The 22845-nt window shown below is 35.6% G+C and overlaps 1 protein-coding gene across 1 annotated transcript; it reads left to right on the top strand.

Moving 5' to 3' along the window:
• The first annotated feature begins 735 nt into the window (after positions 1-735).
• On the top strand, positions 736-22407 carry LOC108478768 (uncharacterized). Its single transcript, XM_017781232.1, has 2 exons — positions 736-1035; positions 22315-22407. Exons 1-2 carry the CDS (start codon positions 736-738, stop codon positions 22405-22407), a joined length of 393 nt encoding a protein of 130 aa, XP_017636721.1.
• The last annotated feature ends 438 nt before the right edge of the window (positions 22408-22845 follow it).

Here is a 22845-nt window from a genome sequence, read left to right as displayed (position 1 = left end):
ATTTTCTCTTAGGCAACAAAACTTTTCACACTTTTACAATTTATTCCTTCCCAACGTTGTCATAACTCAAAACTTCCCTTTTTGTCACTTATTTCCTTATTTTTCTATATCAAGGATAATATCTTATTATAGGAATTTTTGGGGTATTACACTATTTGTGTCATCGTGGATCGATTGACCAAGTCTGCCCACTTTATTCCGGTCTGGACGGACTTTTCTCTTCAGAAGTTTGCGAAGTTGTATATCTACGATATAGTTAGACTGCATGGGGTTCCAGTGTCAATTATTTCTGATAGATATCCTCGCTTTACTTCTCAGATCTAGAAGAAATTGCACAAGGATCTACTACATTCTATCCTTAAACCGATTGTCAATCAGAGAGGGTGATTCAGGCACTGGAGGATATGCTTCGGAGTTGTGTGATAGATTTTTGAGGTATTGGGAGGATTATCTACCACTAGCTGAGTTCGCTTACAACAATAGTTTCCAAGCTAGTATTCAGATGGCAACTTATGAGGCCCCGCATGGTCATAAGTACCGTACTCCTTTATGTTGGACTGAGTTGGGTGAACATCGAGTTTTGGGTCTTGAGTTGGTTTCCGAGACTGAGGATAAGGTTCAGTTGATTCGGGATCGTCTGAAGGCAACTTTTAACAGACATAAATCTTATGCGGATCTGAAGAAACGTGAGATTGAGTATTCTGTGGGGGACTTCGTATTTCTTAAGGTTTCTCCATGGAAGAAGTTTTGAGGTTCGGTTGTAAGGGCAAGCTAAGCCCTAGATTTATTGGGTCGTATTGGATTCTAAAACGCGTGGGACCTATTGCTTATCAGTTGGAGTTACCCTCTAAATTGGACCGTATTCATGACATCTTCCACGTCTTGATGTTGAGGCGGTACCGTTTTGATCTGTCCCATGTAGTCACGGTTGAGGAGATCGAGGTTAGGCCAGACTTGACCTTTAAGGAGAAGCCGGTTCAGATCCTAGATCGAGATGTTAAGGTTCTGCGAAAAAAGTCCATTCAACTAGTGAAGGTGCTGTGGCAGAATCATAGCACTAAGGCGGCCACGTGGGAACCTGAGGACTCGATGCGTCAGCAGTATCCTCATCTGTTCTAATTAGGTAAATTTCAAGGTCGGAATTTCTTTTAGGGGGTAAAGTTGTAACGCCCCAAAATTCTTGTGTTTGCTTCTGTAAAATTTTAACATAAATGTGTATATGCTTTAGTGGTTAAGTGTTCTGGGTGTGTGTGAGAGGTCCCAAGTTCAAGCCTTACCTTTAGCAATTTTTGTTTTTTTGGGGAATTAAGCCCTATCTCTGTTTAGTGGGCTTATATTTTATTGTCTGTAAGTTCATATTAGAATGAGCCTGCTAATTCAAGTGGTCAGGGTATTGGTTTATTAGAGGTTCTATGTTCAAATCCCTGCGAGAGCATGGGAGTTTTATTTTGCTCATTTGACTGAAAAAGTTTTGGTTGAACCAAAATTCTGAGATGGTTGAGGATGAGGGAATAATGGAATTGGTATAATGGGGAGTTATCAAAATTAATTTCTTTTTTTTTTTCAAATACCTTTGTCTCATCTTCGGCATGGAAACAACTTCAATACTGATATGTGATATTCGTGACAGATTTTAAAAATTTATAATTAATCGCTCTTGAAACTAACTATTATCACGATGAAAGCAAGTGTACCTATCGAACAGTAGTATAGCTTTAGCAAGACCGGATTGTCAAACCCAAAGGAACCAAGAATACTAGTAATTACTTTCTTTTTATTATCTAGCCTAAAAATTAAGGGATTTGTTTATCTAAACTAATTATTTAAACTAAGGGTGCACAGAGAGAAAATTGGGGAAAAACTTTTGGGAAAACTCGATTGATTAAGACAATACCCAAGGAAAAATCCACCTAGACTTCACTTGTTATTTAACTTTGAATCAAACGATTTATTCATTTGACTTGATCCATAGAAATCCCTAAGTTATATTATTATCTCTCTTGAGACTAATAACGTCTAACCCTATGTTAATTAATTGAAATCTCTTTCTAATTAACATCCTATTGTTGTATTAACTCGATCTATGGCCTCCCTTATTAGGTTTCACCCTAATCTGGCAAAATTTTGTCACCCTATCTCTAGGCGTGCAATCAACTCCGCTTAATTACGGCAAATTTACTCTTAGAAAGGGACTTTTGCTCCTCTGAATAAGTGCATTAACTTGAATCAATATCCTAGAATATTAAAACAGGAATTAAAAACACATAATTAAGAACAAGTCAAATATTTATCATACAATTCAGATAATAATAACAAGATCCATCTTAGGTTTCATTCCCCTTAGATATTTAGGGGGTTTAGTTCATAATTATGAAAGAAAACATCTCAAAAGAGTAAAGATAACAGAATATAAAGAAAACCTAAAACTCCTGAAGGAAATTGAAGGGAGATCTTCAGTCTTGATGAAGAATATGGATCAATCGGCTTTCTTTGAGTAATTCCTTGCCTCCTACTCCGTGTTCCCTTTTCTAGTGCCTCATCAGGTGTTTAAATAGGCTTTAGAATGCCTAAGAGTCCTCAAAAGTGGCCTTTTCCGAATAGGACTATACTTGGGCTCGACAGGGACACGCAAGTGTGACCGCCCGTATGCGATTGCTTTAGACCGTGGTCAAGGCTGTTAAATAGGCACGGGTGTGTGGTCTACCCGTGTAAGTCGTGCTTCGATTCTACCAAATGGACACGGCCGTGTGGACTACCCGTGTGAAGAAGTCCAGGCCGTGTTGATTTCTCATGTTAGTCCATTTTCTCCGTTTTCAGCCCTTTTCTCGCTCTTTTTACTCTCTTATGCTCACTTAAGTATAAAACATGAAATTAAAGGATTAGGAGCATCGAATTCATCAAATCTAAGGAGAAATCATCCATAAATGTGCTAAGCATGAGATAAAAATATGTATAAATTACGGTTTATCAAATACCCCTACCCTTAAGCGTTTGCTTGTCCTCAAGCAAAATACTCAACTCATAATCAAAATAAATTCTTCTCAACTTATAATCCCTATCGATAATATCTCAAAATAAACCATAAGTGATAATGCTCTAGAATAACGTATTTTTATGTATTAAACATGTGTTTATTCTGGGCTTGATCCTACTAATTTGAGCTTTTTATGTCTTTTTATCTTTTAAAGACTGATTTGGAGGCAAAAGAAAAATTAATGGACAAAAGTACGAATTTGGAGACACAATGGGCTTATATGCGACACAAGAAAAAGATTGTGCCAAAAGTGCAAGCATGGTAGACTCAAGAACTAAAAACGCAAAAAGACGAGATTTTATTTTATAAGACTCCATATTATTTATATTAGGATAATTAAATATTAAGATAATTATTAGGATTATTTAAATTTTAGGATTTTATTTTAATTATCTTTAATTATCTTTAATTAAATGTATGTATCTTTTTAGAATTTAAGTTCAATTAGACTATCTTCCTAGCACTATAAATAGGGGGTGAGTGACTCTATTTGTGTTCATCTTTTTCTGTAGACACTCTCCTCCTGAAAGTCTAGGCTTTTGTTTCTTTATATTTTCTTTCAATAAAACTCCCTTTTCCATTTTTATATTTATTTTCTTTTCCACCATTATCATGAGCCACTAAAACCTATCTAGCCAAAAGTTGTCAATATTCCCCAAAAAGGGTTCTTGAGGCCTAGAATCCGTACTTAGCCTTCTCGCCAAGTATTCATCGTTTCTCCGCGCTACGGGCTAACGCTTCCATCCATGGCCCTTAAGAAGTAAGCTTTTCAGCATATGCAAAGGCGGCCGCTTTGTATGTTTTGGAAGGATTGCACAGTCAGTTCGTTAACTTACTGCGTCAGAGGTGGGCAAGCCAAAGAGACAAAATGGCTTGGGATTCACCATTGAGAAGCGTTGATCTAGCATAGATTACTGGCTAGAGTCAGGTTCCCTAAAAATCTTAAGTCTAATCTTTGGAGCTGGTGGTTATAGGCGTCCTTTTCCACTATAACTGGCTTACTTGAGTTGAGAAGGGTCATTTAAAAGCCGAGGATTGAACCCAAGGTGGAATGAGACAACTGGAGGCTGGAATCTACCAATAAGAATTTCTTTTCCTTTAACTCTCTTTATTATTTTTATTAATTTCGTAATCACAATTTCAGTCAACTTTAGATTCTGTTTTTTCAATTTTTTCCAAATCAAATCTTTAATTCTGTTATTTTTATTTTTCCTCTGTCACCAGGTTTTCTTGGGCACGATTCTACCCAGGATTTCGAGAAACAAGCATTCGTATAATCTGGTCCCTGAGGATTCGACCCTACTTCCCCTTTACTGTTCTTTTTCATTATTTCTACTATTTTATAGGGAATAGGATATTTTTGGTGCTCTTAACGACACATCAATAAGTAATCATACATTGAGAATTCAACTAGAAGAACATCAAAGTTTCAAACATTCCAAGTTGAGCATTTTATCACGAAAGCATAGGTGTCTCCCCTCATTTAAGCGATTACCTTTGATTCAAAATATCACAAAGTTTAACATCCTCACTAAAGATTCACTCAAATTACTCGAGGTGTTTAAGGACAATAAATGAAGCACTCATTGGTCAATATGAAACGTTATTACCATAGGCTTGCATGAAAATCAAATCTCCACCACTATAAATTGAGATGATACGTCAATCAAAAGGTCTTTAGAGGGTTGTAACGTGGCTTTGGTTAGGGGGTGTGGTCACAAGTTGAAAGAAAAGTTAGAATCGAGATTGAATTGAAAAATTACCTAACTAGAAAAATAACTAATCATTAATTGAATACAAGTGAGCTTCAATTAACACTTAAGCTCAAAAAATGATGAATAGCTACTAATATATATATGTATTATATTATTATTATTATTATTATTATTATTATTTAGAACAAGTGAAATAACATATGCTATCTATTAAAAATAAAACATAGCTAAGCAATTTATTCAAATAAAATCTCAACAAAAATAGGGATCAAATTAATTTAGGGGATTTCAACAATAATGGGTTAAGGGAAAATCAATGATTGGGTTGTTAGGCTCAAGGGGGTTCACTAAGGGTAAATCAATGATTGGGTTGTTAGGCTCAAGGGGGTTCACTAAGGGTTAATTGTGAAGGTAGGTTTTTATGGAGTGAGTAGGTTAAACGTAAGTGCCTTTATCATCTCGACATATCAAATCAAATGGTGTGGTCTTGACATGCATAATCAAACAAGTTCTAGAATGACAATTCAATATTGACGCACTCAAAGTAATAATAAAAGTGAGTATGAAAGAAATAATAGATGCACTAAAGGCTCAAGATCTCAAAAAAATTATGGCTTTTTTATGTTTAAACCTGTGAATTTCAACTTAAGATAATACCTAAACTTGGGGAAACAACCTAAAAAATTTTAATTCTCAAAAATCACCTTTATCATGCTTGATTCTTTAATTCCTTAAAGTTTGAATAGTCAATGCATAAATGCCTATGTTTTAATTCAAGACATATTAATAGAAAATCATAAATCAATTAAAATTCATTCTAATAATGATATGAGAAGATCAAATGAGAATAAAACAAAATTTAGGGATTTTTCTGATAATGATATAAAAGACCCCCCACACTTAAGATGTACATTGCCCTCAATGTACAAAGTTAGATTTACGACGGTATAGATATAAGATCATAAGATAGGGAGAGAATTGAAAATTCCTGAATGATGAGTGGACTCCTTGATTTGGTGTTATGGAGAATAATCGACCAAGGCAATGATGAGATTGGAGGAGGATACTCCGGTGGTGGTAGAGGTTGGTTCCACAACCATAGTGCCCAGTGAAGAAGTTATCGTGGTAGTCAGGCAGCACATGATAGTCGCGGAGAACCTTTTCTAGCTTTGGAGCTCTTTATAACTGTGATAGAATCAGGAACTTCTCTTAGGAAATATAAAGAAACATAATTACTCATAAAGAAATAGCCGAATAAAAATTATAAAATCTCAAGATAAAATAAAAATAGTATTAAAGGAAAATAAAAAGTAATTTCAACATATAAATAAAGATAAAAAAAAAATAATAGGTGTTTATAAAGAAATTGGGGCACACGGCCGTGGGGCACGCCTACGTGCCTTCATTTTAGCTCGTGCGTTTCGTGGTTTTCGAAATTGGGCACATTGGTGCACACGGCCATGTTGCACAGCCGTGTCATTCTTTATTCGCTAATCCTACGCCCATGTATGAAGGGGCACGCCCATGTTGTTTGGACAGGCTCGACCACGGTCGGTGGGCACGGGCGTGTTGCACGCCCGTGTTAATTTGGCAGGATTGCCCACGGCCATGTCGCACGGCTGTGGCAACTTGTTGAATCCCGTATTGGGGAAACGTATTTGCTCTATTTTCACACGGCTGTATCACACGACTATGTTGCCTCTTGTGGATGGGCACGGCCTAAGGCACGCCCGTGTGCCTAGCCGTGTGGTTCTGGAAATCATGTGTTCAGTGACTCAGTTAGTGAATTAGATGTTAAAAACTAAAATTTAAAGAAGTTAACACCATTAGTGCTCGGGTTGGCTCCCAAGAAGCCCTTATTTAGAGTCTAAGCTCGACTTACTTCTCTTTTCATGGTCATGGTGGTTCAAGGAGTTTACACTCCTCATCCTTGCTATCAGTTTCTTCAGAATAAGGTTTTAGACGAGTATTATTTACCTTGAACGTACCGAATTTGGGATGAATTACCTCGACTGTGCCGTATGGGAAAATGCTAAGTACCGTAAGAGGGATTTCTCCATTAGGTTTAGAGGTGGCAATCCGAGGGTCTGCTACATCTAGTAGAACTTTGTCTCTAACTTTAAGTTGATTTGGTGAGATATTGAGCTCGTCATGGCGTGGTTTTGGTGTATCATGTGTCCTCGATTTTTGTGTCTACCATTCATCTAGTTCCTCAACTCGTAGCCTTCGTTCTTTATAGATGGGTCCCTTGTCGTCACTCAAACTAGGCTCATGTGCGCTTTTCGAACCTATTTTTTGCATAGAGGTTTTACCATATGATCAGTATTAGTAGAACGATTTATACAATCACCCTTTATTTTCGATGTGTTGCTCCAATTACGAGCTTGAAGGGTGATTGTTTCGTTTCCCACACGAAGTGTGAGTTCACTTGTGCCAACATCAATTATTGTTCTAGCAGTTGCTAAAAAGGGCCTCCCTAAAATTAAAGGAATGTTATTATCCTCCTCTATGTCTAGAACAACAAAATCAACTGGGAATATAAATTTGTCAATTTTAACGAGTACATATTCAATAATACCCCTAGAAAATCTGATTGTTTTATCGGCTAATTGAATACTCATCCTAGTTTGTTTCAGTTTCCTAAGACCTAGTTGCTTAAACATTTTGTAAGGCATGACATTGATACTAGCCTCTAAATCAGCCAAAGTATTATTAACATCTAAGCTACCAATTAAACAAAGAATAGTAAAACTTCCTGGATCTTTTAATTTGTTGGCCAGTTTATTCTTTAGTATGGCTGAGCAAACCGCATTTAGCTCTACATGCAACGCCTCATCCAACTTCTGCTTATTTGTTAAAAGCTCCTTTAAGAATTTGATTGCGTTTGGAATTTGCGAAAGAGCTTCAATAAACGGTAAGTTAATGTGTAATTTCTTTAATAATTTAAGAAATTTACTGAATTGTTCGTCTGTGTAGTCTTTTCTTGTCACATTAGGGTATGGCACATGAGGTTTATACTCTTTAGTTACAGGTGTTTGTTCACTGTGGTCTACCTCACCTTTGCTTTTACTTACCACGATTCCTTGCCTTGGTTCTGGTTTAGGTTCTACTAACCCTTCCTTGTCTTAGATGGTAATTGCGTTGAGTTGTTCTCTTGGGTTAGATTCAGTGTTATTCGGCAGAATACCTTGTGGTCGCTCAGATATTAATTTGGCGAGCTGTCCTATCTAAGTTTCAAGCCCTTGGATCGACGCTTGTTGATTCTTAAGTGCTGTCTCGGTATTCTGAAAACGAGTTTCTGACACCGAGATGAATTTTGTTAGCATTTCCTCAAGGTTCGGCTTTTTCTCTTGTTGGTAGGGTGGTTGCTGGAAGCCTGGAGGTGGTGGTCTCTGATTCCCTTGGCCTCTCCATGAGAAATTTGGGTGGTTCCTCCAACTTGCATTGTAAGTGTTACTATAAAGATTATTTTGAGATCCAGGATTATTACCCATGTAATTTAACTGCTCGTTCTCCATGTTGTGGCCATAGGGTGGGTATTCTGAATTGCTTGATCCACCTCCGCTTGCTTCGCACTGTATTACTAGGTGAACCTATGAAGAACCAAGAAAACCATCAATTTTTCTATTCAAAAGTTCTACCTGATTAGAGAGCATGGTGACCGAATCGACGTTAAAAACACCGACTGTTTTCGTTGGCTTTGTCCTTATGACTTGCCACTGATAATTATTCAGTGACATCTTTTCTATAAATTCATAAGCATCCTTAGGTGTCTTATTATTGATAGTTCCACCAGCAGCTGCGTCAATCATCTGTCTAGTGGAAGGATTCAAGCCATTGTGAAACGTTTGAACCTGTAGCCATAGTGGTAACCCATGGTGAAAGTATCTTCTGAAAAGGTTCTTGTATCTCTCCCATGTATCGTAGAGTGTTTCTAAATCCATCTATACAAAAGAAGAGATAACATTACGTAATTTAGCCATTTTAGCTGGCGGAAAATATTTTAATAAAAACTTTTTGGTCATTTGTTTCCAAATAATGATTGACCCTCGTGGTAACGAGTTCAAGCATTGTTTAGCTTTGTTCCTCAATTAAAAGGGAAATAACCGAAGACGAATGGCATCATCATAAACACCATTGATTTTAAATGTATCACAAAACTCCAGAAAATTCGCCAAGTGAGCATTGGGATCCTCGTCCTGCAAAACCATCAAACTGAACAAATTGCTGTATCAATTGAATTGTGTTAGGTTTCAGTACAAAATTATTTGCAGCAACAACAGGCCTAACTATGCTTGATTCAGTTCCTGTTAAAGAAGGTTTAGCATAATTATGCATAGTACAAGGAGCAGAATTCTGATTAGCAGCAATCGCAGGAGGTAGCAGATTTTCCTGGTTTTCATCAATCTCCTCGGTTGTGGTGTGAATATCGTCCTCTTGCTCTTTCTCTGTGTATCTTAAGCTTCATCTTATTTCTCTTTGGTTTCTGCGAACTGTGAGATCGATCTCACTATCGAAAAGTAATGGTCCTGACGGGTTTCTTCTGGTCATAAACAAGAAAAACCTTTCAGAAGAAAATAAAATAAAAGTTAGAAAAGTGAAATTAAACTAAAAATAGATTGCACTAAAAGTAGATATGGCTAAAGTAATAAAAATTGAATGTTCCTAATATCTTAGTTCCCCGGCAATGGCGCCAAAAACTTGATACGTGATATTCGTGACAAGTTTTAAAAATTTATAATTAATCACTCTTGAAACTAACTATTATCACGATGAAAGCAAGTGTACCTATCGAACAGTAGTATAGCTTTAGCAAGACCAGATTGTCGAACCCAAAGGAACCAAGAGTACTAGTAATTACTTTCTTTTTATTATTTAGCCTAAAAATTAAGGGATTTGCTTATCCAAACTAATTAATTAAACTAAGGGTGCACAGAGAGAAGATTGAGGAAAAGCTTTTGGGAAAACTCGATTGATTAAGACAATACCCAAGGAAAAATCCACCTAGACTTCACTTGTTATTTAACTCTGAATCAGACGATTTATTCATTTGACTTGATCCGTAGAAATCCCTAAGTTATATTATTATCTCTCTCGAGACTAGTAACGTCTAACCCTAGGTTAATTAATTGAAATCTCTTTCTAATTAACACCCTAGTGTTGCATTAACTCGATCTATGGATTCCCTTATTAGGTTTCACCCTAATCTGGAAAAATCTTGTCACCCTATCTCTAGGCATCCAATCAACTCTGCTTAATTACGACAAATTTACTCTTAGACAGGGACTTTTGCTTCTGTGAATAAGTGCATTAACTTGAATCAATATCCTGGAATATTAAAACAATAATTAAGAACACATAATTAAGAACAAATCAAATATTTATCATACAATTCAGATAATAATAACAAGATCCGTCTTAGGTTTCATTCCCCTTAGGTATTTAGGGGGTTCAGTTCATAATTATGAAAGAAAACATCTCAAAAGAGTAAAGATAGCAAAACATAAAGAAAACCCAAAACTCCTGAAGGAAATTGAAGAGAGATCTTCAGTCTTGACGAAGAATCCGGCTTCTGAGATGGATCAATCGGCTTTCTTTGAGTAATTTCTTGCCTTCTACTCCGTGTTCCCTTTTCTGGTGCCTTCTCAGGTGTTTAAATAGGCTTTAGAATGCCTAAGATTCCTCAAAAGTGGCCTTTTCTAAATAGGACTATACTTGGGCTCGACAGGGACACGCCCGTGTGACACGTCTGTGTGACACGCCCGTGTGCGGTTGCTTCAGACCGTGGTCAAGGCTGTTAAATAGGTACGAGCGCGTGGTCTACCCATGTAAGTCATGCTTCAATTCTGCCAAATGGAGACGGCCGTGTGGACTACCCGTGTGAGGAAGTCTAGGCCGTGTTGATTTCTCATGTTGGTCCATTTTCTCTGTTTTCGACCCTTGTCTCGCTCTTTTTACTCTCCTATGCTCACCTAAGTATAAAACATGAAATTAAAGGATTAGGAGCATCGAATTCATCAAATCTAAGGAGAAATTATCCATAAAGGTGCTAAGCATGGGATAAAAATATGTATAAATTACGGTTTATCAAATACAGTTTACAAAAGCTAAAGATTTTGGCGATGGCGAAAAGGTAACACTCAGCTTCTCGGTTTCGAAACATGGTACCATAAAATCTTTTCTCAATGAGGCTGGCTGATCATCTATAGCAAAAAGTGTTAAATAGGCACTGAAATTATTGAGAAGAAGGTGATCGTTGGTTGTAACAGAGAAAACAAAAGTAGTTGCATTAAAGCCATAGTATTGGACCGGGTAGAAATAGAAACGTAAAAACTTGAGACCAACTGATATTGGAAAACTGTAAGTGAACTTATCACGAAAAATTTTGTGTTATACCAATTTACTAAGATTAAATGCTTACTTTGTGTTATTTTTTCGTGTTATATGGTGAATCGGAAGCTCGTTCGGATTGGAAGTTGTCAGAGATCTCATCATACTATCAAATAATATTTTGGTACTTTTGACTATATATTTTGGGTAAATGGCATGTATATGTCATTTTGGCTAATTGTATCCTATATGTTTTTTTTGTTTTTAGCCGTTTGAATTGGCTTGTATTGTGGACATACTTTTTGTTATGTAAATATGTAAATAGCCTTACTGTTTGTGGTGTAATAGTTGTCATGGGAATGCCTTGTTTGTGAATTGGTGTTTTGGGCACCAAATAGTTGAGATTGATGAGTGACATACATGCTAAGTATTAGGTACAAAGTTGCATATATGTGTTTGATCATTTAGGTAAATTTTGGAGACATATTTGGCATGTTATAAATGGTCTATTGAGTTGCCTATGAGTATCATAATTGTGTGTGATGTTATAACATGTTATAAACTTGATATTGGTTGGTTTTGAATGCCTATTTATGTTATGGTTATATGAAAATTGTTGTGTTTGGGTTGGTGCCAATTTGGGTGAGAAATATGGCTTAAAAAATAACCTATTTTTGTCCATACGGGTAGAGACACGGGCGTGTGTCTAAGCCGTGTGTGACACATGGCGAACTTTTATAGAAAATAAGTCAGTAGCTTCACACAGCCTAGTACAGGGGCGTGTGGCTTGGCCGTTTGGTACAAGTTAGTATACCCTACAATTTTCACATGGCCAGGCACACGGGCATGTGAGGCCATTTCGAAGGGTACGCGGCCTGGCACACGAGCGTGTAGTCTAGCCGTGTGACCCAAGTCAGTATGCTCACTAGTTTGGACGTGGGTTGGGACACAGGTAAGGACACGGGCGTGTGGCTCTATTTCGAATATCTACATAGCCTAGACACGGGCGTGTCTCTTGGCTGTGTGAAACACACGGCTTGGCCACATGGGCGTGTTCCCCGCACCTTTGAAAATTTTCCATGTTTTCCAAAAAATTTCTTGAGTACTCGGTTTAGTCTTGAACTATTTTTAATGTCTATTTTGGTCCTGGAGGGCTCACATTAGGGACTATATGAATGAATTTGATTGGTTTCTAAAATGAATGTGTTATGGAAATGAAATGTATGATTGTTTGATTTGTAAGTCCGGTAATGCTCCGTAACCTTGTTCTGACGTCGAATACGGTTAGGGGTGTTAAACTGAGACATAGTTGTGTGTAGAGGTGCTCATGGGTCGGGTCGGGCTCAACTAAAAATTTAGGGCCATTCATTGGGGCAGGGTCGGGCTTAAAAAATGGGCCTAAAATTTTGCCCAAGCCCGGCCCAAATAAAAATGCTAAAACACGAGCCCAGCCCGACCCGACCATATTAATTTTTTATATTATTTTATATAATTTTTAATATATATATACATCAAAATGCTAAAAAATCAAAATAAATATTTTCCAACAAATTAAAAATAAATTTTAAAAAATATGTAGACTTAAATAGCACTAGGATGGATGCAACTTAATAAGCAAATACCTCTAAAATAATAACAAAATTAACAAATGCCTTTAAAATAATAACAAAATTAATAATAAAATAAGTTTTATACAATATCCAAATAATAACAATAAAATAGTAGCAATATAATAGTAATATGATAGCAAAATAGGGAGAAAACAACAAGAAAATAACATTAAAAAACAAAAAAAAAGCTGATTTTTTTTTTGTCATTTAGTGAATTCGGGCCTGGCCGGGCCGGGCTCGGGTCAAAAATACCTTACCCGAGGCCCGACCCTTTTTTAAACTGGCCTTATTTTTTTTCAAGCTAATTTTTCGGGCTTATATTTTTGCCCAAACCTTCCCACATTTCGGGCCGGCCTTTGGGCCGGGCCGAATAGCCCGACCATGAGCAGGTCTAGTTGTGTGTCCATATTTCGAATGCCCACACGGCCTGAGACACGGGCATGCCTACTGACCGTGTGAGTCACACTGCCTGGCTATACGGCCGTGTGACCCCTGCAGTGTTGAAAATATTAAATGTTTCCGAAAATTTTTCTAAGTTTTTGATTTAGTCCCAATTTTTTTCTAGTGTGTATTTTGGTCCTCGAGGTCTCGTATAAGGGACAATATGTATGATTTTGATTGGTTTTTGATGTGAATGTTATATGCTATGAAATGTTTGCATTTTCTATCTGTTTGATCTATAAACTCTGGTAATGCTCTGTAACCCTATTTCGGCGACAGATTTGGGTTAGCGGTGTTACACTCCTTAGGAAAATTTTGGAAATTTTTGGCCACCGGAGGCAGCGGTCTTCGTCGCCAGTTACCAGCGGCCAATGCGGAGATTCGTTTGCCTTGTGGCCGAACTTAGGGAGAGCCAAGAGAAAAAAAAAAGAAGAAAAAATATATATTTTTTTGAGAATAAGGCTAAAATGATTTTTTTTTTTAAAATTTGACTTACATAGGCATATCAAAACAACTCGTTTTGGCTTGGCTTCAGAAATCCCAAAACGATATCGTTTTGAAACTCAACCCTAAAATCGACCCGTTTCCCCTTTAGGATCTGCGTGTTTTTTAGGGGAGGGGATATTCGCAGCTTTTGTACTTTTTTTCATCTTTTTAATTTAGTCCTGTTCATTTTTATTTATTTTTATTTTCACCCCAAATTTTAAATTCTTGTGTAATTTAGTCCCCTGACCCACTGTGAATCTCTTGAGGAGTGACACATGTCAATATGATAGGGATAATTGCCATTTGACCCCTTAAAGTTTTCTATCTTAATTTAATCCTTTAACTTCTGTTTCTTTACAATTTAGGCTTTTAGTTTTGTTAGATTTTAAATTTAGTCATTTATTCCCCTTTCGTTTATTCTTTTCTTGCAATTTGTGCTTTAAGTTTTTTTTTGAATATTAATTTAATCCTCCATTCATTTGATTAAGTCCAAGTAACACCCTAGACCTGGTCTAGACATCTATACCAAGTTTTAAGGGTTACAATACCCGTACTAAAATCCATACTAACATAACATGAACAAACAAAAACATTCTTATGTAACATTCAAAACAACAAATAAAAGGAAACTTATAGTCTTCATAAATTCCAAAAAGTGCAAATCCCTAATGGTAATACTTAAAATAATAGATAGAAGGTTGACCGTGCTTCTGCAACACCGATCTGATCAAGGACGAGGATCACCTAAACTCCAACCAAAAATAGAATGAGTGGTGAACTCAGTGCGTAATCGTAGTCAAATTAATCAGTTCGTATTCACTTGTAAAACAGTAATACTCGGAGATTCGGTTCAGTACATATCTCCTCTTACATTTCAGATTCAGAACAAATCATTTGTATAAGGATAGATTTGTATATATATTTGCCATTTTATTTTTTTATCACAGATCAGATCCAGATGTAGATATCCCTTAACCCCATCCACTACACACCATCTTCAACCATCCCAACACACCATTAGGAACATTCAATGCCCATCCATCCCTGCACACCGCGAAGTGTCTATTTGACACATATTCAGTAACACAGCTTAGCTGCTAGGTCATATTGCGTCAAAGTGCCAAATTCAGACTGTAACGCCCCGTACCTGAGACTGTTGCCGGAGTCGAAAACTAGGTGTTAACAGACTTAATTCATTACTTAAACAACTCAAACAATTTATTTTTAAAATTTCCAGTCAAGCCAGCAATCTGCATCACAGTCGCTTAAAAATTCATATCTCGAGTTCTGAAACTTGAAATCCAATTCCGTAAATTTTTCCTGAAACTATATTCATATATATATTTACTAATTTTTTTCTAGAAGTTTTGGTCAAGCCAATTAGTACATTTTATTAGTTAAATCTCCCCTGTTTCAGGGTTTGACTGCTCTGACCTCTGTGTATTACGAATTAGATATCTCCCTGTACAGAGTTTCAATGACTATTCTGTTTATTTATAATAAAACTAGACTCAATAAGGAATCTTTACATATAAAGCATGACTTCTAATTATTTTTTTAAAATTTATTATGAATTTTTAAAGTCAGAACAGGGGATCTAGAAATCGCTCTGGCCCTGTTTCACAAAAATTTAAACATCTCATAAAATATAACTCATATACCTGTTTTGTTCCTTTCATATGAAAATAGACTCATAATTATTAAATTAAATATTTTATTCATCATCTAATTATATCTCTACTATTTTTAATGATTTTTCAAACTCACATCACTGCTGCTATCTGAATCTATTTTATGGTAAATTTTACCTATTTCATGGTTTCCATGAATTAGCTAGCAATTTAGCATACATAACACCAAATATGATCATGAATAGCCAATGGCTAATCATTACCAAGCATTTCCATACCACTCAATAACCATATCATAATACCATATACACAAAATGATTATAATGATATACATGCCATGCTCAAAATATACAAGCTATTATGCCAAGATGATACACGGATAGTGTGAGCGAGCCTCCGACCGTTCCCGATTTCTGAGCTGGCTTGTCAAAACTCGTATACGAAAATGGCTACTTTTACCATTTCGTCCACAACTTGGTATTTTTCCCATTTTAGCCCGAATTTCAGTTTTCCTTGCTAATCGAGCTTGGAAGCTTAAAAAACCCTATCCATGGTTTCTCCTTGCTATATTCGGCCATGGGGTTGAATATGGACACATTTGGGTTTTAAAATTTATCTTTTAATTCATTTTACCCCTAAATGACCAAAATGCCCTTTTTACTATTCTTTAAATTTTTACCCTTCCAAGCCCATTTTTGTCCAATTTTTTTTATAAATTGGTAAAATTACTCTTTAAGGACCTCTAATTAATAATATAATTCAATTTTATGCAAAATGCTTCTAAAACACAAGTTTTGCAATTTATTCAATTTAGTCCCTAATTTCAAATTAAGCACTTTATGCATAGAATTTCTTCACGAAATTTTCACACAATCATGCAATCATATCATAGACCTCAAAATAATTATAAAATAACTGTTTATATCTCAGATTTGTGGTCTCAAAACCACCATTCCGACTAGGCCCAAAATCAGGATATTATAACTCTCCCCCTTTTAGGGATTTTCGACCCCGAAAATCTTACCGGAAAAGTGGTCTTCACGTTTAATCTCATATTCGGTGCTGAAGAACTTTCACTTAGGCTGTATCTCCAATACATCTCTTTAATTTCTCATATGATCTGAAAGCTTACAGTCTCAACTCTCAACTGTTCTTAAATTTTCAACCCTTATCAGTTTCCTATGATATCATGACATAAAACCCGGATCTCAACTTGATTTAATAGAGACCGGAATTCCAAGAAATCCAACAATCAAAGAGACCTAAAATTCCATCAATCTGATGAGTAGGAATTCATTCAATACCGATATGATTTATAGATATCGCCAAACATTTAACAATAGGATACATCACATTTTCCTCTTTCCGCCATGGAAATAATTCTGATATGGCCTCAAGAATAATCCTTCTTATTTCCATCCCAATATCAACACTGGTAAGGATAATTTTGATAGATCCTAATGCTCGGCTTTAACCTCTTTAACAACTCAGATTTTATGTAACATCGAATGCTCTAAACTATCACATTACCTCACTGTCTTGAAGCACATCACAATTCATACAACATTACATTACTGAAAGTCAGGAACTCTTTGCTCAATGTAGACTAGTCTAGTTCAGACGCTTCAGTTACCAATATTCTCATCTATCCGAACTCTGTCAACATGTAATAAACTTTTCAGCTTTCACAAGACGAAAACCTTATCATTCGTAGTGACTTTAACTAATATCCAACTCTTTCTAATAAATATACACTTCTCGTTCAGACTATTTACTCTTTTATCCGTACAAAATAAAATTCTATTATCAGACTTGAGAAAAATAATCCTGACATAATTGTCACATGAAATCTTTCAAATAAATAATTCACCATACCGACTGAAACTCGTGCTTTTATCACTTATGCCTTTACTGATGTCAAATCCTTACACAGAAATTAGAAAAATCCCAATACTAAAATCACCACATTACCAAGATCAAATTAGAAGTATAGTCATATTTGACATGATTATCACGAGCTGAAGAACGCAAGTATAGTCATATTTGACATGATTATCACGAGCTGAAGAACGCACTTCGAACATGAGTCTTAATTGACAAATTATGGAACAAAGATAACAAGAAAACTGAATAAAGAAATCAAAGATAGAGAAACCCAGAATAAAGAAATACAGAATAAAGAGATCCAGGATAAAGAAACCCAAGATACGATACTATGCCGGAGAATCGAAAACCAAACTCATAGAGAAAATACAGAATACCCCGATAATTCTTCAAAGAAAGAAAGTCCAAAAGAAAACATCATTTAATCCCATTGGAATCAAATATAACAAGAACAATATATTTTCCCATACATATATATCAGATGAAGCATCAAGTAGAAGAAACAAAATCATAATATCTTACGTATTCTCTCATCAATTCTTATCAGACGAAATGAAATAGAATACCCGATGAAATAGAGCAATATAAATTATAAACCAGTTAGACTACCAATGCTTTCATCCAACACCAGAATTAGAAGACATTTCCATATAACAAGAATTTCTTCAGAAGATCAATAGCCATAGAAATATTTCGAGAACGGTAAACACATAGAACATCTCAAAAGAGATCGCTAAATCTGTCCGGTCATAATCTGTCACACTCAGATAGTTCACATTTCAAATATCATTTCCCCAACTAGTTCTGCCGTCACAAATTTCATATTAAACCATTCACTAAAGAAGGCCAGTTTTGAATAAATTTCGATTTACACTTTTCTCGACCTTGCAACTGAGTAATTCGATTTACCAAAGAGAATTCCTTCTCTAACTGGGACAATGCATAATTCCAATAATCTTTATATCAATCTGATACTTTATTGCCTCTGATTTTACTTATCAGCTCATTTTCAATCTCTGATCATACTTATAATTATTCTATCATTGAACTCTTTGGGTTCTCAACCGGAAACTTATTCAATACAAATCTCATGAAATTCCATTATAAGTACCATTTCGGTATGGGGGAGGGGTTGTAGGACCTCTGACTCAACTTTCTTATACATACACATATGACACAACTTCCATCATCATAGCAACATCATCAAAATCATGTCATTCATTCAGGCAATACAAAATTCATGTTGGCTTACACCAATTTTCCTATTGTCCCATTTAGACAATATACTTATGCATACATTCTATGTTTTCTAGATAGCTTTACTTATCCATTCATTTAATTAAATTAATTAATGCTCATGACATCATATAAGGCCAAACAAACATAGATATTTGCATCACAATCACAACTTTCATTTCGTGCATCATCATGTACATATCATTACAATGATATAATTCAGTCCAACAATTTAACATAGATAAGTTCATTTCATTATAATCCTTTATCTCATAAAAATAGTATATCATTAACATTCATCAACATTCAACGTCCAATCAAGACAAGGACATTTTCATTCGTATCATGATATTATGACCTTTATTCATACCTCTACTACTTTTTATTTATTCCGTTCATCTTATCAAGTAAGCCACATACACTACATCATATGAGCATTAAGCAAATATGGATATTTATCACAACATGAACTTTCATCTCACATATTATCACATATGTATCATAAACTTTTATTCATACTTTTCTGAACCGAGACTTATCATAATCATAACTTTACTCAAATACCTTCACATAACATTGAACATGGTCAGCGCAGCTCGGTTGGAGAGTACCCTGTCTAAATAAGATGGTACTTATACGCGTCGGAAGACATCACACTATCACAGATCAGTGGCATGTATATCTAAACTTTTACACATGCTCAGTTAGTCCAAGAACCGACTAACCTGCTCTGATACCACCAAATGTAACGCCCTGTACCCGAGACAGTCACCGGAGTCGAAAATGAGGTGTTAACAGACTTAATTCATTACTTAAACAGCTCAAACAATTTATTTTTAAAATTTCCAGTCAAGCTAGCAATCTGCATCACAGTTGCTTAAAAATTCATATATCGAGTTACGAAACTCAAAATACAATTCTGTAAATTTTTCCTGAAACTAGACTCATATATATATTTACTAATTTTTTTATAGAATTTTTGGTCAAGCCAATTAGTACAGTTTATTAGTTAAAATCTCCCCTATTTTAGGGTTTGACAGCTCTGACCTCTATGTATTACGAATCAGATATCTCCCTGTACAGAGTTTCAATGACTATTCTGTTTATTTCTAATAAAACTAGACTCAATAAGGAATCTGTAAATATAAAGCATGACTTCTAATTATTTTTTTAAAATTTATGATGAATTTTTAAAGTCAGAACAGGGGATCCAGAAATCGCTCTGGCCCTGTTTCACAAAAATTTAAACATCTCATAAAATATAACTCATATACCTGTTTTGTTCCATCCATATGAAAATAGACTCATAATTCTTAAATTCCATATTTTATTCATCATCTAATTATATCTTTACTATTTTTAATGATTTTTCAAACTCACATCACTGCTGCTATCTGAATCTATTTTATGGTAAATTTTACCTATTTCATGGTTTCTATGGATTAGCTAGCAATTCAGCATACATAACACCAAATATGATCATGAATAGCCATTCCAATGGCTAATCATTACCAAGCATTTCCATACCACTCAATAACCATATCATAAGACCATATACACAAAATGATTATAATGCTATACATGCCATGCTCAAAATATACAAGCTATTATGCCAAGATGATACACGGATAGTGTGAGCGAGCCTCCGACTGTTCCCGATTTTCGAGCTGGCTTGTCAAAACTCGTATGCGAAAATGGCTACTTTTACCATTTCGTCCACAACTTGGTATTTTTCCCATTTTAGCCCGAATTTTAGTTTTCCTTGCTAATCGAGCTTGGAAGCTTAAAAAACCCTATCCATGGTTTCTCCTTGCTATATTCGGCCATGGGGTTGAATATGGACATATTTGGGTTTTAAAATTTATCTTTTAATTCATTTTACCCCTAAATGACCAAAATGCCCTTTTTACTATTCCTTAAATTTTTACCCTTACAAGTCCATTTTTGTCCAAATTTTTTTTACAAATTGGTAAAATTACTCTTTAAGGACCTCTAATTAATAATATAATTCAATTTTATGCAAAATGCTTCTAAAACACAAGTTTTGCAATTTATTCAATTTAGTCCCTAATTTCAAATTAAGCACTTTATGCATAGAATTTCTTCACGAAATTTTCACACAATCATGCAATCATATCATAAACCTCAAAATAATTATAAAATAATTATTTCTATCTCGAATTTGTGGTCTCGAAACCACCATTCCGACTAGCCCCAAAATCAGGATATTACACAGACTATTTACATAGTAGCTTAACCACGGTTTAGTACAGATTACTTCTTTCTTCACAGCATCCCAACCCATGCATATGCAGCGTATAAACATTCATAGTGCACTTACAGTTATAACATTTATGTGCCAATACAAAGTACTAGAGAATACTCACTCAATCAAGTTCAGATCATTCATACAAAGTACTAGAGAATACTCACTCAATCAAGTTCAGATCATTCATATAATAGAGAAGGTCATTATCAATCATATTCCACATTTACCACCTCACAAATGAGTATTTATCCACCTTGACATCGAGTAAATAGGGTAGATCACCATAGTTACAGTAGAATAATTGTTTGGTTTCATCTTCCCAATTGTCCCATATTTCTTTCAACTTTTGGAGATTGTTTTGAGTCACACAGATGCAAGTGAAATCCCACAATTCTGACACGTACCCTTCCGTCAAACTATCACCCTTCTCTAGTTGCATTTTCTCAGACCATATTTGGATATCTGCATTATCTTCCACTTTATCAAGAAACCCATTCTCCATGGAAAACTCTCTATTTAGTAATTGAACGTGAATCAACATCTTTTTTATGATGAAAATGCCATGCAATCACATTCAAAACAAAACAAGTCAGTACATTGCAAACCAAGCTAGAATTTAAAGCAAACAAGAAATAATAAATAGAGCATCGATTCGGGTGACCACTAGGGTTTGGTGTGGTTTTATCTAGGGTAAGCTTCTAGGGCTCATTATATGTGGTTCGGTTCTAAAGTAAGGGTACCTTAACCGCTAGAATGAAGGACTAAAATAAAATGCACAGAAAAGAGGAAGGATTAACTGAAAAATTATTCCTTGTCCTAAAAACGACGCCACTCCCCAGGGGACTAAAATGAAGTAAAATAAAATTATAGGGTAAAATTAAAAAGAAAAGAAAAAATGAAATAGGTCTAAATTGCAACGGGGCATAGAAGAGGAAGGGTCGAAAGTGCAAATATCCACTCCAATGAAAACATGCTGATCCTAGGGAACAGATCGGGTGGGACACGGGTCAAGGCCAAAATGGTGTTGTTTTGAGGCTACTAGAATCAGCCTTAAATGGCATTGTTTTACATGGCCTAAAAAAGTCAAAATTTTTTTAAAAAAATCTCATTCTATTCAGTTTTAAAATTTTTTTTAGAAGTTCTAATTTCTCTCTGGCCTCTCCGATTTCTAGCCATTAGGCCATCATGACAACCACCGCTCACCAGCGATGGCGCCGCCTTCGAAGGTGGCTGGAGAATACGAAAAGAGGCCTTTTTGATCGTTTTGCTACCCCGACCCCAATATGAGATCAAAATGCCCAAAAGCCTTCTAAAAATTGAAAGAAAGTCAAAGGAACTCATCGGTTCTGTCTTCTTCGATCACAAGAAAGGTAAAAAAATTTGTATTTTTGAATGTATATGTATGTATGTATGTATGCTATATTCGAAATAAACATGCGACGAAAAAATGAAAATATGCCTCTGTAAAAAACTATAGTTTTTTAATATTTCTTTCTTTTTTGATTTTTTCGTCTCTATTTCTCTGTATTTGATTACTTTTTTTCATGTCCAAAATATTACATCGATTACGACTTTTATAGCTGAACGTATATTTGTTTTTTTTCTACTGCTTACTATTGTTTCTCTGTTATTTCTACCTTTTGCTGCTCTGTTTTTCTTTCTTTGTTCTTTTTTACAGGCCTTGGCGAGGTCAATGGAGTTTGCCTTGCCATTCGGGTGCAAGGGAGGCATGCAAGGGAGGCAGTCCTCGGGCATGGGTGCACTGACGTGACACATGGAGTGGTGCCACGGCTAGGTGTTAAGATTTAGGTATTTTCTAAATTAGTTTAGGTTCTTGGGCCAATGGGCCTCTTTTGTATTTAGGTTTATATTTTTTTTGGGGTCTGTAATTTTTGGACAGGACTGTTTAATTATTTTGGAAATTTTATTTATTTCAGTATTTGGTTTTTTTGGTTTGGGCTCGGGCAAAAATTGCCTGTTACAACTGCCCCTCTTTACTCATTATCGTGTAACGGGAATGGAGCAAAGACTTTAAAAAAGGCCAATTTTTCTTGGTCTTGCCGAATCTCGACTTCTTTGGTACTTCTTTTCTTCAAGTAGCTGCATTCAACCTACTGCAACTTTAGGAGGATAAGAATTGTCGCTTCAATCTTCTCTACTGCAACTTCAGGTAGATAAGATTATTAGCTTCAGTCTGCTCCACTACAAC

The sequence above is a fragment of the Gossypium arboreum genome, chromosome 7, assembly GCF_025698485.1.
Source record: "Gossypium arboreum isolate Shixiya-1 chromosome 7, ASM2569848v2, whole genome shotgun sequence".
In the NCBI taxonomy this organism is placed as follows: domain Eukaryota; kingdom Viridiplantae; phylum Streptophyta; class Magnoliopsida; order Malvales; family Malvaceae; genus Gossypium; species Gossypium arboreum.
The sequence above is the reverse complement of the archived record's forward strand: the minus strand, read 5'-3'. Positions and strand labels throughout refer to the sequence as shown.